The 14,862-nt window shown below is 37.2% G+C and overlaps 1 protein-coding gene across 1 annotated transcript; it reads right to left on the minus strand.

Annotated features, from left to right (window-relative positions):
- Positions 1 to 480: 480 nt before the first annotated feature.
- LOC121397189 lies at positions 481 to 7,924 on the minus strand. The gene is made up of 5 exons (XM_041573506.1): positions 6,620 to 7,924; positions 3,791 to 4,084; positions 3,534 to 3,650; positions 2,007 to 2,050; positions 481 to 1,028 (listed from the first exon to the last, which is right to left on the minus strand). Exons 1-5 carry the CDS (start codon positions 6,777 to 6,779, stop codon positions 969 to 971), a joined length of 675 nt encoding a protein of 224 aa, XP_041429440.1. The 5' UTR covers positions 6,780 to 7,924; the 3' UTR covers positions 481 to 968.
- Positions 7,925 to 14,862: the final 6,938 nt, after the last annotated feature.

The following is a 14,862-nucleotide window of genomic DNA, read 5'->3' on the forward strand; positions in this document are numbered from 1 at the left end:
AAGCCAAGCCACAGAGGTTCGTTTCTCTAAATAGTAACGTCCGTTGTTACCAGTTTTGACCAGCAGTTCATGTGTTTTGAATGAGTAACATGACAGGATGTTAGTTAAAAGTAATTTTCCATTGTAAATGAAACTGTATTGACATCAAACTGAAACTGGACATGATAAACTAAGCAAAGTCTAATTGATTTTACCTTGTAACAAGGCTGCTGTTTTCAGCACAGAGGAAAGTCACACTAGCGGCTGTTTACTATGTGAAGGACAGGGTGCAACCTGCTAAAAATGGGTGCAACCAACCATGTCTTTGCATTCTGAACCCTGCACACAGATTCATTTTATTTCAGGCTCACTGCTGATTTATTGAAATGATTAGTATCAAATGGTTCAACATAAAATAATCAGACTGGTTTTATGGATGTATTATTTAATATACAGCAGTACATAGATATAATGTAATTATTATTGTTTGTGCAATGCAAACATAAATATATTCGTTTAATACATATAAAAACAACACACTATGGAACAAACATACCGTATATACTGATTAGTGCCATTGTTGTGGTTTAAAATGGGGAGTGGCCAACACTATCATTTATCTCCTTCATTTTTCTCCACCATACTCCTCGATTTTAACACACACTTTTAGTTCTGATCCTCTTACTTGTGAACTGTCAATAGTTCCATTAAAAGTATATTTTTTTTCTTAGCACACTTGAAATAAATATATAGCTATGCAAATTATAAGTATATTGACTCAGCAGTGCTAATTAATATTTTACAGGAGATATCATTAATGTTCCATAGACCTCGTTTACAAACCTGGGAAAAAATACAAAGCGTGAAAAACACGTCTGGTTATTTTGCCCTATAATTCGCCACGTTTTTCTGGTAAAGATCCATTTATGAAGATACAAGTATTGTATCTTGTTCCAGTCCAAAAACCAGAGTTTCCATAAATATTGTCTTCATTTATTTATTTTTGGATTCAGTGAGCCCATGCTCAGCTCGGCATAAACTATTCCATCCTAAATAATAAAACAAGGTAAAATTAAATGGAAATTTGGCACGATTTAGCCTTTATTCCTATAATAATGACATACTATGGAGCTTTATGTACTTTGCATACAGTCCACACATAAGAGCATATATTAACATAAATGATATATACATATACTATTCTCGTATACATTACTAAATAGCTTTGCTCCTCCTGCTAATCATAGATATTTTTGATCTAAGGGTCATTTAATAAATGCAGCCTACAATTTGTAATTTGAGACTAATATTGTAATTTTTTATTTTTTTTTTACCAAAAATGTGGTGTTTCTCCAATAATTGTACCGTATATTCAGTGGCGTACCAACAGGAAGCCCAGCCCCATACTTATGCCGCAGGTAATAGTAGCCACTGCAAATGCACTTGATGTGTCAAAAATGTATGCATTTGTGCTTATGGTTTGACACCAATCAGATACAACTTCACTTCTAAAAATTTTATAGTGGGGGTTTTTTCACTTTCAGATTATATGTTCTAAATTACATTTGCATCCAATTCTGTGCATTTAAGTGTGTTGCACCCATTTAAACAATCAGCTGTAGGAACCCTGATCTAGGGTTATATTTATCATGCTGTGTAAAAAGTGGAGTGAAACATTACTGGTGATGTTGCTCATAGCACCTAATCATAGCTTTGCTGTTGAAATCTAATTGTTGATTGGTTGCTATGGACAACATCACCAGTAGTCCTTCACTCCACTTTTTACACAGCATGATAAATATAACCCTAGATCTGGCGGTGGCTTCAGGGTTCCTACAGCTGATTGTGTAAATGGGTGCAACACACTTAAATGTTGTGGTAGCTGCAGGGATCCCAAGGCGTGGTTGGACAGTACCCTAATCAATTCCATCAATATGAGCTCTCCATGGAGTCTGTTTTAGAGAATTTGCACTTGGGGTGCATTTGTAAATGACCCCTTTAAATTATTGTTTTAATTGTGATTGTACCTGAGTGTCTGTTACAGTGGTCTCTCGCTCGGTTTTCTTTGGACCTGAAAAAGAATACAATAATGAATTTACTGTGTATTGTGATTTTTATTCAACATTTTTTATGTTATCACTGATCTGTCCTTTTGGCATGAATTTCACTCAGGTCTTTATTGTCTAGCACCTATAGAAAATGAGACCTCAAAACGCTCATAGAAACCGATTGATTGGTTTTCAATGATTAATAGTGATGGGCGAATTTGCGGCGTTTCGCCGAAAAATTCGCAAATTTCGTGAAACGGCGAAAAATTCGTGAAACGGTGCCGGCGTCTCGATTTTGACGCCGGTGCCCGTTTTTGCCGTGAATTTGCATTTCGCAAATGTATTCGCTGGCAGCAAATCGCGCAAATTCACCACAAATTCGCGCCTGGCGAATAAATGCACCCATCACTAATGATTAAACATTCAGTTTATGGGAAAATGAGGGACTATTTGACCACCTTGTCATAGACTGCAGTAAGTATCAGGGATCACTGACCTCCCACCCTACCAATCAAGAGAAAGTATATCAGACGTGTAGGAAGCAGAAGAAATTAATATTTATCAAAATCTCTACAACTGCAAATGATTCTATGAATAAAGCCTACAATATTTCTCACTACCTGCATAAACAAATGATAGGCCCTTTATGTAGGGGTGTGAATGATAAACAAACATAAGCTAGAATAAAAACAAAACGCAGCCGTACACAGAGGGTAAGTTCACCATGGTTGGCGGACAGAGAATCATAATTACTATGTCCAAACGGAATGTGAGGGTCTCCAAAAAATACAAAAACAAATGTAAAAAATAGAAAATTTATTAGGACATGATACCTAACGCGTTTCGTGCTTGTTGGGGCACTTACTCATAGGATCATGGAAAACACTCACAGTTCACCTCATTCATCATCCTATGAGTAAGTGCCCCAACAGGCACGCAACGCGTTAGATATCATGTCCTAATACATTTTCTACTTTTTACATTTGTTTTTGTATTTTTTGGAGACCCTCACATTCCATTTGGACACAGTAATTTTGACTTTGCACCTTGGGACTGAGGTGAACTGTGAGTGTTTTCTCCTTCATTCTTTACTTCATTTGGTATTTTTTGATTTATTACTTTTCCATTAAGTGGTACCACATTCATTTATTTTTATGTGGCAGTAGCACAAACCTTTGTTTTCTATGGACAGAGAATCATCCCTATAAATTGTTTTCTATCTATCACTGGGGATATACAGTAGCCATTTTTTATTTGAAGAAGGTTCTTCTCCACCTGAACCCCTCCAGGAACTGTTGAATTACATGGTGCAGTATCTAACACTAACTCCAGAGAGAAACATATGTTTTGGACAATACTGCTGAATTGGATTTTATTGGCATTTTCCCCAGATACCAATCTATTTTGCATAGGTTAAGTGAGATGTACAGGCAGCTCCTTCCACCATCCCTGAAGGACAGCAGATAAGGCTGGAAGCAGTCACCTTGTTAGCAAGATTCACAGTACCTGGTTGTTTAAAAATCCACAAGAGATGGCCAAGCAGTATTGTAAGTAACACTATAATACCAGTCAAGACTGGAATCAGATACATGGAACATCTTTTGCCAAATGATCTTTTCATCTCTAAAGCAAGAGAAATGGGAAAATATTGAAAATCAACATCATCTATCTATCAATCTATCAAATCTCTCTATATCTATCTCTCTACTTACTGTATATGTATATTGCTCTTTCATTATATCCATCAATCTAATATGTTTTACCTTCAATGACAAGGTGATCACTGATAACAGTGGAATTAAAATGAACTTCACAAGCCAATGTGCCATTGTGCCAATGTGTTCTGTCAACCGTGATGTGATTAAGAAAGTTCCAAGTCCCTGTAGGATCTTCCATAGCAATAACGTTGCCTTTATGATGAGTCCCAGAAATGTTCCAAATTAAATGGATTATTTGTTGTACTGAATGAACCACACAGGTCAGATGAATGGTTTGTATCTCAAGAGATACTTGTTTTGGAGCCAGAAGATGAACGGTGGTATTTGATGTAGACGCATCTAAAAATATCAAGAGTTGTCACAAAAGATGAAAGATATTGCAAACTATGAGTATCATTTATGCATTATTAGGGATAATGTACCCCCTACTGTAAATGATAAGGATATTAGAAGTCACTGAGATGTTCTGTGACCATATATAGACACAAGGCTGCTGGCTGAGTTATACAGGGAACTCTGAGTATCACTCATGTATTATAAGGGATAATGTACCCCCTACTGTAAATGAGAAGGATATTAGAAGTCACTGAGGGGTTGTTCTGTGACCATATAAAGGCACAAGGCTACAGGCTGAGTTATACAGGGAACTCTGAGTATCACTTATGTATTATAAGGGATAATCTACCCCCTACTGTAAATTATAAGGATTAGTGATGGGCGAATTTATTCGCCAGGCGCGAATTGGCGGCGAATTTGCGCGATTCGCCACCAGCGAATAAATTCACGAAACGCCCGCGAAAATTCGCGGAAAAAATTCGCCGGCATCAAAAAAATTTTCCGAAAAACGGACGCCGGCGTCAAAAACGGGCGCCGGCGTCAAAACGAGATGCCGGCGCCGTTGCGCAAATTCGCCCATCACTAATAAGGATATTAGAAGTCACTGATGGATTCTATGACCATATAAAGGCACAAGGCTGCAGGCTGAGTTATACAGGGAACTCTGAGAATCACTTATGTGTTATAAGGGACAATGTACCCCCTACTGTAAATGATAAGGATATTAGAAGTCACTGAGGAGTTCTGTGACCATATAAAGGCACAAAGCTGCAGGCTGAGTTTTACAGGGAACTCTGAGTATCACTCATTTATTATAAGGGATAATGTACCCCCTACTGTAAATGATAAGGATATTAGAAGTCACTGAGGGGCTTTGTGACCAAATAAAGGCACAAGGCTGCAGGTTGAGTTATACAGGGAACTCTGAGTATCACTCATGTATTATAAGGGATAATGTACCCCCTACTGTAAATGATAAGGATATTAGAAGTCACTGAGGGGCTTTGTGACCATATAAAGACACAAGGCTGCAGGCTGAGTTATACAGGGAACTCTGAGTATCACATATTACACTGACACCTCAACTTTAAGTACCCTTTTAAGTTTTCCCACATTTCCTGGAATTTACTTTCCCAAAAGTGGCTGTATGTGCCGGTGAATTTCATTATTAGTGAAATAAAAGGCTTTAAAATACTAACCAGGTGCATATTTTGCCATGGTTCTGCCTGTAAGCAGTCAATTAATCTGCACCTCATACCATCATGCACTCACTTATTGCTTTAGGCTGTACATGTGACTGTCAGAGAGGTCTTGCTTTGACATTACTGCCACCCCCACCCCCAAAGTGTAACATTAATGTTGTGTTAACCCTTGCCATTAACACAGTACATCCTGTATTCTTTTGTATTAAAAAAAAACTCTTGTGCTAATATCCTTTCAGTACTTGAAGTATAACTTGATTTACCAAATTTCCCTTATTTTACATTTTCACGGAGTTTACATAATTATTTCCTGGTCCCCTGAAAAAGTTAATTGGGGTTTCTACTGTATAAAGGATAGTGTATTTTAAACTGTGACTGTCCTGCCAAAATTCAATTTTTGACTCACATAATATTCCTTATTGTCTAGAATTTCTTGGCAAAGTGAGCAGGGGAAACAGCAACCTTGCACACCAGTGGAAAGGGTGATTTATCTAGTAGAATTTAGTCTGAAGCAACTGGACTATTCGGTTTATATAATGTGTACATAATTTTCTATTTGTATGGTATGAAGATCCAAATGGTATATCATGGCCTGGATAAATAAAAATCTTCATAGATAGAAAGGGTGAAGTATTTTTTAACCTGTCATTAAGATGACCATGGAGTCATGGAGTTTACCTCTGATGCACTAAGTTGAATTCTATTCTATAATGAGACGCACACACACACACACACACCAGTTAAATACCTTGTCTAATTAATATACTGTGTATATGGATTGATGAACTTGAACTGCATGCTTGTAAGTAGAGGTTACTTAAACCACTAAATTAGGAATTTTTGCTTTACAAAAAACACAGAGTTGATCTGAATCATTGTATTGCCTTTATCAGATGTTTTTATTCATATATTTAAAAGCTACTGTAGTGTTTATTGTCAGTAAAACAAATTAAATCTCACCAAAAGACTTCAAACACATGGAAGTGTGCATGCTAGGTTTACCAAATGGCTACTTTGGAATACTGCATGTCCCACAAACAGGAAACAACTTTGTTTTATTCAACAAAATAAAATGTTTGCATTGTTTTCTGCATTTGTAAGATACCAGTATCGCATCCCATTACAGATCTTACAATTAATGGTTTCATAAAAATACTTCTACATACTTGGTATGGGTACATGGATATCAGTTTTTTTGTAGCCTGAAGTCCATAAAATGTTATCACGAAACTGTTGGGTTGTGATTTTTACATTTAATTTATTTTGTATTTATTTTTAACACCAACTTAAGAAAACCATGACAAATATATTCATGAAGGAAAGGCATTATACTCACCTCCTACAATTAAACGTACCCCTGTTTCAGCGATGGCCTCGAGTGAAGAACAATAATATATCCCTGAGTCATTTTTTTGCCCATTAAATATCTCTAGTGATGTTCTGTTTGCATCAGTATTACATAAGTATTTATGTGGATTATTGTTGCGCGTGCACATTACAATTGCCTTTGGAGGTTCTCCCAATGCAAAAGTCTTTCTATACCACTGAATTCTACTTATGCTACTTAATGTTTCATTAGATGAACAAGAGATCTTGGCAGTGCCATTCACTTTAGTAAATAAAATGTCCTCGACTGGGTAGAGAGTCAACTGAACAGCCACAGCTGGAAAACAAAATAAGCAGCAATTTTCTGTATCATTTATACATAAACACTTATAAACAAGAGATAGAAAACATGGTGGTTGGAACAGGCTGTAACCCTACCATCAAAGATCCAATGGCCATATCTCTACAAATAAGTTATGCATTCAGGAATTTTGGGATTTGTATGCAGCCAGCAGTTTATACATATGTTAAGAGTGTATCCCCCACATGTAATTATATTCCTTCATTCTGCACAAGGTGGGACACTCCATCAGATGTAGTGATGAGATAGAGGAGTATAGGGCATAGCTGTCTACTACTTTAAATGAGATCTAAAGGACCCAAGTTTCCCCATTACCTCCCTGAACTATAACCACTCCAGCTGTTTGGTGCAGTAACTAGCAATGCTCCCTATAATTTCCTTTAGGTAATGTGCATAGAATGTGCGCTCATTTTAAAAAAGTTCAAAAGTATACCATCTAATACATTCCATGTAAAGAAAAAATAAGCATTCTTGATTCTGCATACTATTTCACAATTGTTTAACTACAGAATAACCACCAAGTCCATCTCCTTTAGCAACCATTTGTTTTTGCATTGAAAATGCATAACCGTGTTATTATTATTTGCCATTTATCAGCTCAGTTACAATAAGAATGGTTTATGAAATTGCCAAAAATATCATGAAGAAGTCTACTTAAGGTTTAGTGGTGTTCTGGGGTCCACAAAAAATGTAAGGAAAAAAAAGGTTAACCTATGATTAAGGGATTTGATCCCGAAACGCGTTAGGTCTTTTGTCCAGCAACCTGCTATATTAAATCCTGTCCAGAAGTGCCGTCTATGTTACGTTTTGTCATTGAAAAAAAATGCTGGTTTCAAACCATTTTACTAAAATATTATGAATCTACGTTTGCCTATAGCTGTGACAGATGAGCTATCAGAATGGTTCAGAGAGGTGCTCTTACCTTTAGAGATGAGAAGGAAGCTGATTAGACACATCTCTGTGCAGTCGGATGTAGTCTAGATGTGCATCTCACAGGGGAACAGCTTTAAGAGCACTGAAAGATTCATAGTCACGCCCAGTACCCAAAAAGATTCTCAAAGTTTTTTTTCACACTGAAGATTTTAGCTGTGATTGATTTAACTAGAGTCTCAAACCTTTGTAATGAATAAACATATAAATCAAATTTTAATAGGTTCATTTAGTAGATTTAAAGATTTTGTATAGCAGCAATATGACTAAATAAATAGTATGGAAAAGCAGCTAACCCATATCTGGTTACAATGCAGCATGCCTAAAGAACATGAGCCTGGCATGAACTGCAGTAACTCTTGAGCTGGGCTTCCATCCTTATACAATGTCACCAACAAACATACAAATGTTTCATTTAGAACTTTGGTTTCTAGTTTTCAGGATTCTGGAGAGGTGGAAAGTAATGATAAAATAAAAGAAAATGTATTGGATCTAAACTGAAAAAAATTAATACCTGACACATGTCATACTTAGACTTATGATTTAGGCTTAAATATGCTAAGCACAAAATGTGTCAGTTGTTTATATGTTATGGCTGTGGATCCATAAACTTGCATCCCTGTTTCCACCTCTCTAGCATTCACAGTAGTGTTTGTCCATCATGTACCTAATTCCTTGAAACTCCAGTAAAAAAAAGGAGTATGGACTGTGACAACTGGAAAGATTAATAGTATGAATAGCATATGTGAATAGACGATGTGAATCGTCACATATGACTGTTCACCTTGTACAGGTATGGGATCCATTTGTCATGATTAGGGTTAGCAGGTTGGAGCCTAAGTGCTTGGCAATGTGGTGTGCCCATATTGGGTGTTAGAAGAACTAAGAATACTTAGTTATACTCAGAACTAGATTTAATGTACAACTGAAACAGTTGACAATGATGAAATCAAAAGTCAATACTGAATGATAAAGCATACAACCTGAAGACAATACCAGTGGTCAGGGGCAGGCAGCAAGCAATCAAGGCAATCAGGAACCAGGATCAAGGCAATAAGGAACCAGGATCAGTGGCTAGAACACTAATATAAGTCAATAATCCAGCAATAGCTAGCAGACAGACATTGGTTTATATAGGGGCTTAGTTACTAAATTGTCTGCGCCTGAACTTAACGAGATTAGAGGTGGAGGTGGAGAGAAGATATGGTTAAGTAGAGTATTGACTGCAGTCAAAGCCAAAATCCCCAGTTGATCAACGGGAAGGTGCACCAGCCAGACAACTCACACACTAGCGTTTGAAACTTGCCATTTCCTGACACCTTTATCTGGAAAGCTCCGAATTATAGGAAGGTCTTCTCCCTCAGACTCCATTTTAATCAAATAATTCAAACTTTTAAAAATGATTTCCTTTTTCTCTGTAATAATAAGACAGAACCTTGTATTTGATCCCAACTAAGATATAATTAATCTTTACTGGTGGCAGAATAATCTTACTGAGTTTAAAAAATAATTATTTTGAAGTAAGTATCGAGATCCAAATTAGGGAAAGATTCCCTATCTGGAAAACCTTAGGTCCCGAGAATGATGATTATCAGGTCCCATACCTATACCATTTAGAAACTGGATAAATGAGTCCCATTTGTGTCTGCTTTATTTCATGTTTCAATGTCAATGGTAAATGTGTCTTAAGTATAGAGTGTCTTGTGTAATGGTGACACCAAAGGACCAAACTGGGATAAAAACATGTGGAACTTGCAATGTTGCAGTTTTCTGATTTTGAGTTGACATAATCAAAAGTGTTGAGTTCCAAGACAGAAAAAATTTTTGGCGAATTATGTTCTCTGACTCTCAAAGAAATTCATGGACAAATGAGAGCGGGTGCAAGGGGACAATATTGGTTGGGTTCTTTTACATTAGCTGCACCTTTAGAAGTAGACATTGGCAAGAATAAATAGGTGCTTTAATAAACCCCATGCTCCATGTGCACTATACAGAAATGCATTATAAAGTGAGGGTTCCTGTCATGACTGCAAATTTCAAAAACGTTAGTTTAGGTTTTTAAATCATATGCATATATAGAATTCATATATTCAATAGTTTACTTAGACATCTACAGCCATGTTTACGTAATGCCAACAAACAGTCGAGTGTGTAATTATACACTTAGGGGTATATTTATCAAAGAGTGAAGTTAATAGTGAAGTGACTAGAGTGAAATTCCGCCACTTTCCATTAATTTCTATGGGGTTTTTAAAGGCGTATTTATCAAAGGGTGAACTTTCACTTTCACCCATTGATAAATACGCCTTTCAAAATCCCATAGAAATGATTTGTGAGCTGCAGAATTTCACTCTAGTGGCGGAACTTCACTCTTTGATAAATTTACCCCTTAGTACCCACCTGGGTATTTTCCCCTAAAATACAATGCAAACATGGCATCATTTTACAATGACATTTATCCTTTGTCTCTTTACTTTTAACCTTCCGTTTCTGTAATGTCTTCAGTGTTCCTTTGTCAGCCATTCTCAACAATTTTCTTGTGTGCAGCATTGAAACGTTCAACCACAATTAACCCAAGCCACAGATTATCTACCCTAATCATCTTTTTATTGCTGCTTATTAGATATCAGCAAATGTTTTAGCAAATGTACACACTCTACAGATTTAAGTGGTATAAACTCTATAAAACAATTATATTACTAAAAAAAATTTCATCTAAACTTTGCTAGCAAAACTCTGTAAAAGGGTCTACAAATCCCAGTATTGGTCCCATGCCACTATAATGTATTTATTCATTTTACAGGTTTCATACATACATAAAAATAACACTAGATATGTATTTATACCAATTTACAGCCATCTAGCTTCATAATACTGGGTTTACCTCTTTATTGTAAATGGTTTGATTGTCTTACTCATTCAATTTTGTTTCATATGTAAAAGTTAAAAGTCATGCAAAACTTTACCTTTTCTAATTATTGTCCTAGGGAAACAGATGTGAGAATAACTAAACCAAATTGTATAAGATAAACTCTCATCGTGATCCAAGGTGTCAGTTGGAACTGTGAAATGGTTGAGAAATGTCAATGTCCAACCAGGTTCTTCCAAAGGCATCATTTTATTTTATATTCAAATCGAATTTGGACTATTCCCTAGTCGAAGTACACAAAAAATAGCTCGAAATTCAATTTTTTTTCGAAAATTCACCTCAATCTTTGATAAATCTGCCCCTTAGCGTAGCACTTTGCTTTTGAACTCATACCCAGCCTTTTGATCAAGGTTTGAGTAGATACTTATATTGCTCCCTTAAAGTGGTGGTTCACTTTTAAGTTAACTATTAGTACTGTATTTAATAGAGTGGCTAATTCTAAGCAACTTTTCAATTGGCCTTCATTTTTTCTTTTTTACAGTTTTTGAATTATTTGCCTTCTTCTTCCAACGTTGTTCAGCTTTCAAATGGGGGTCACTGACTCATTCTAAAAAAGAAAAAATCCTCTGTAAGGCTACACATTTTTTATTATTGCTATCTTTTACTACTCATCTTTCTATTTAGACCCTCTTCTATTCATATTCCAGTCTCTTATTCAAATCAGTGCATGGTTTATAGAGTAATTTGCCCCCTAGCTACCAGATTGCTGAAACTGCAAACTGTAGAGCAGCTGAAAAAAAAAGCTAAATAACTCAAAAACCACAAATAAAAAAAATGAAAGCCAATCATCTACATCATACTAAATCTACATCATACTAAATGTTAATTTAAAGTTAAACAGCCCCTTTAAGGAGAAGGCATTATTATTATTATTATGATTAGTATTGTTGTTATTATTACTATCATTATTATTATTATTAATAATAATAACAAAACAGCAACAACAATAATAATAATAAAAAAGCTGATTCTATGGGTCAATTGTGAGGTGTCACGGTCGGCACCCTAAATTCAGAACCAATGCTAAGCACCCTGTTCTCGGCTCTTGGTTCCGCCTTTAACAGCCGCCTTTCACCTCGGGAGGAGCCCTCGGCTAATCGGATGCCGCCAGGTCTTATTAAGAGAGGTGCCAAGCGAGAGGTTCTGAACAGGCAAAGGGGCATGACTGTAATGCAAAGTCTTTGGGCGGATGGTAACGGTACAAGGCGTAGGCAGAATCGTAGTCAGATCAGGCCGGGTCGGGGCAGGCAGAGTACAAAACGGAGTCAGGCAGGCAAGGGTCAAACCAAGAGATCAATCAGCAGGGATTCAGAATAGGCGAAGTCAGATATCAGACAGGGGTCAGGATATAGATGTCAGAATAGTCAAAAAGCCAGGCAGGGGTCACAACAGAAATTAGAATCAGATATACAGATAGCACAACGCTCAGAAGCACCAGGAACAAACTCCTATAACAGGCAATGATTACAAGCCCAAATGCGCCTTTTAAATCCTTTGAATTTCGCAACAATGCACGCTGAATTTCGCACCAATGCGTGCTGGCGTCATTACGCCAGCACGACTGTGCCTTTAAATCTCACAGAAGCGCGCCGCGTGCGCCCTAAGAAACCGGCGCCTGAAGGGAGATAGAGGAGCGGCGTGTGTCCCCGCCGATGGCACGCCGGGCGTCCCCGCCGCACCGCTAGACCACCAGGGAGGTGAGTCGTTACATGAGGTAGCAGATTTACAGAGACACACAGTGATGTGGGATGATTAGCTAAACAGAGTGACATATTATTACTTTAAATCCTAGTAATTAGGTATTTTATTACATTAACACATTTCACATTTGTCTGCACACAGTATTTACATTTTGCAAAGAGGAGAAAAGTAAGAAGATTCATGACTACATGGGAACCAATGTTGCTCATTTAATGCCAGAAAGTCTAGGTAGTCAAAATACAAAAGGTTGTAACCCTTGCACCCCACACTTTCACACTTATACAGTTCTAAAGGAGATGTATATACCCACAGGCAGGCTGAGCAAAGTGAACAAATGTTGATTGTGAAAGTGTGTATCTAAACAATAAATACTAATCTGCACCACCAAATTTAGAAGAATTTACTATTCTATTCTCCAATTGAAGAAAAGACAAAGTACACTTATACTGTTAAAAACAAAATAATTTTATTATGACTACAAGTAGGGTAGAACACAGAACAATAAGACAGACCATAAAAGACCATAACAAAAAAAAATCATGTTTAATGATGTGGTGCTGAACAACCATTGGCCTGCATTCTACATGGAAACATGTCTCTTAAAAGTGAAGTTGTCACATTCTCTAAGCAGGGCTTTTGGCTACTCTGATACTAGAGCTTAAAAAAAAAAGATTAGGATGCAAAGGCCAGTCATAGAGAGACACGAAAGCTACTAAGAAACAGAAACATATAAGGCTAGACAGTTTTAATCAACCATGCAACAGACTAAACATGGCAGAATATAAGACTTGAAGTTAGAATACATGGTGCAAAATCATGGCAATCTTTACCACATCACAAATGTTGATATTCCCTACAAAGTTGACTCTTCCACTAGTTTTGAGGGTAGTAGGCCACGTTTCGAGTGGCACTCCACTATTTATCAGTTGTTGTTTTTTTTGGCTATTTCGTAAATTATTCAACAAAGCGAATTGGGACAGATTTGCTCATCATTACTAATCCATAATTCAGTAGAAGTGCAGAAGTGCAGTAGAACGTTAATGGAAAAGTTGGCTATTTCGTTAAAATGCGGACTTGTTTTTCCCCCGGGAAATTCGAAGAAAGAAGAAGACGGGAGTGGAGTGATCCGTGGTGCTCACTGGTATAACCCAGGGCTCCTATCAGCAGAAAACTGCACTGGCCCAGGGTTTCAGGTAAGTCAGTACAATCACTTGGGGTTGCCTAACATTTGACACCTTCAAGTGTACAATGCCTTTCCTTCTCCTTTAAAAAGTTTTGTTTTGAGTTACTTTATTGAAAATTTTCCCTACTAATCCCACCCATTTGTTTCACTTCCAGGCTGTGCAGGGGAGCCAGTGACAATCAGCACACTGCACTGTAGGACAGGAACCAATCAGCAGCTAGGCCGACCTGATAGGGAACTGAAGCCTGTCTTTGCTTGTGTGTCTGCAGGGCTTTGATTGGCTCTCCCCCTCCTACTGTGCTTCTGGCAGGAACTGTTAGGACATGCCCACCCTTTATCTGAAACAAAATGTTAATTTATAGCCAAAAGTAAAACCAGCACCACATAATAGACATTATTACCTACATAATGAGGGTGGTTTCATTTATCCTATATGTCTCCTTTAAGGTAACATGATATTTAAGTGGCGCTGATAGGTTCCTTTTGAAAATTCATAGGAAAGTGTCAGTATTACTAGAAGGGTTGAGGCACTTCTCCCAGCCCAGTGAGACAGAAAGAACCAATTCTTCTTCTTCACCTCTCTGTCTGTGTAACTACTCCAGTAAAATGTTTGTCCTTATATGGCCTCGATGCAAATATTATTATATTTATTTACGTTTTAGGACTGTTGTGTGTATTATGCAATGCATCTGGCACCCCTGCACTTGTTACTGTTATTCTCCTCTGTTTCTTACTTGTTGTGGACCTGCAGATCCCTGTACATCTTGGTTTAGCAACAAGCTTCTAAAATTCTACATGTGGTCAACAGGAATGGGTTTGAGGCTGGAGGTTATAGGGAGTTCTCATCTCACACAATGCGCTTTGCCCCTTGTCATTTCTATTTATAAACATAGTTCTGAAACCTCGCCTTTTCATGTTGATTAAAAGTAGTTTATTTACAGGCAGGATGTTTGTCGCAAACCAAATCTTTCCATTCTGTCAAAAACCACACCTTGAGAAGCCTGTCACCATTATGGTTGTCTTGCCCAGAATAGTCTAATATGGTTCCCCTTTTTCCTGTTATATCAATTAAAGTTATACATTATAAGGCAGAGAGTCAAAGATTTCTTGGGAAGCTGTAATAGCTTTCATCATACATCGGAAGCGTCT

Source organism: Xenopus laevis, chromosome 8L, assembly GCF_017654675.1.
Source record: "Xenopus laevis strain J_2021 chromosome 8L, Xenopus_laevis_v10.1, whole genome shotgun sequence".
Lineage (NCBI taxonomy): Eukaryota > Metazoa > Chordata > Amphibia > Anura > Pipidae > Xenopus > Xenopus laevis.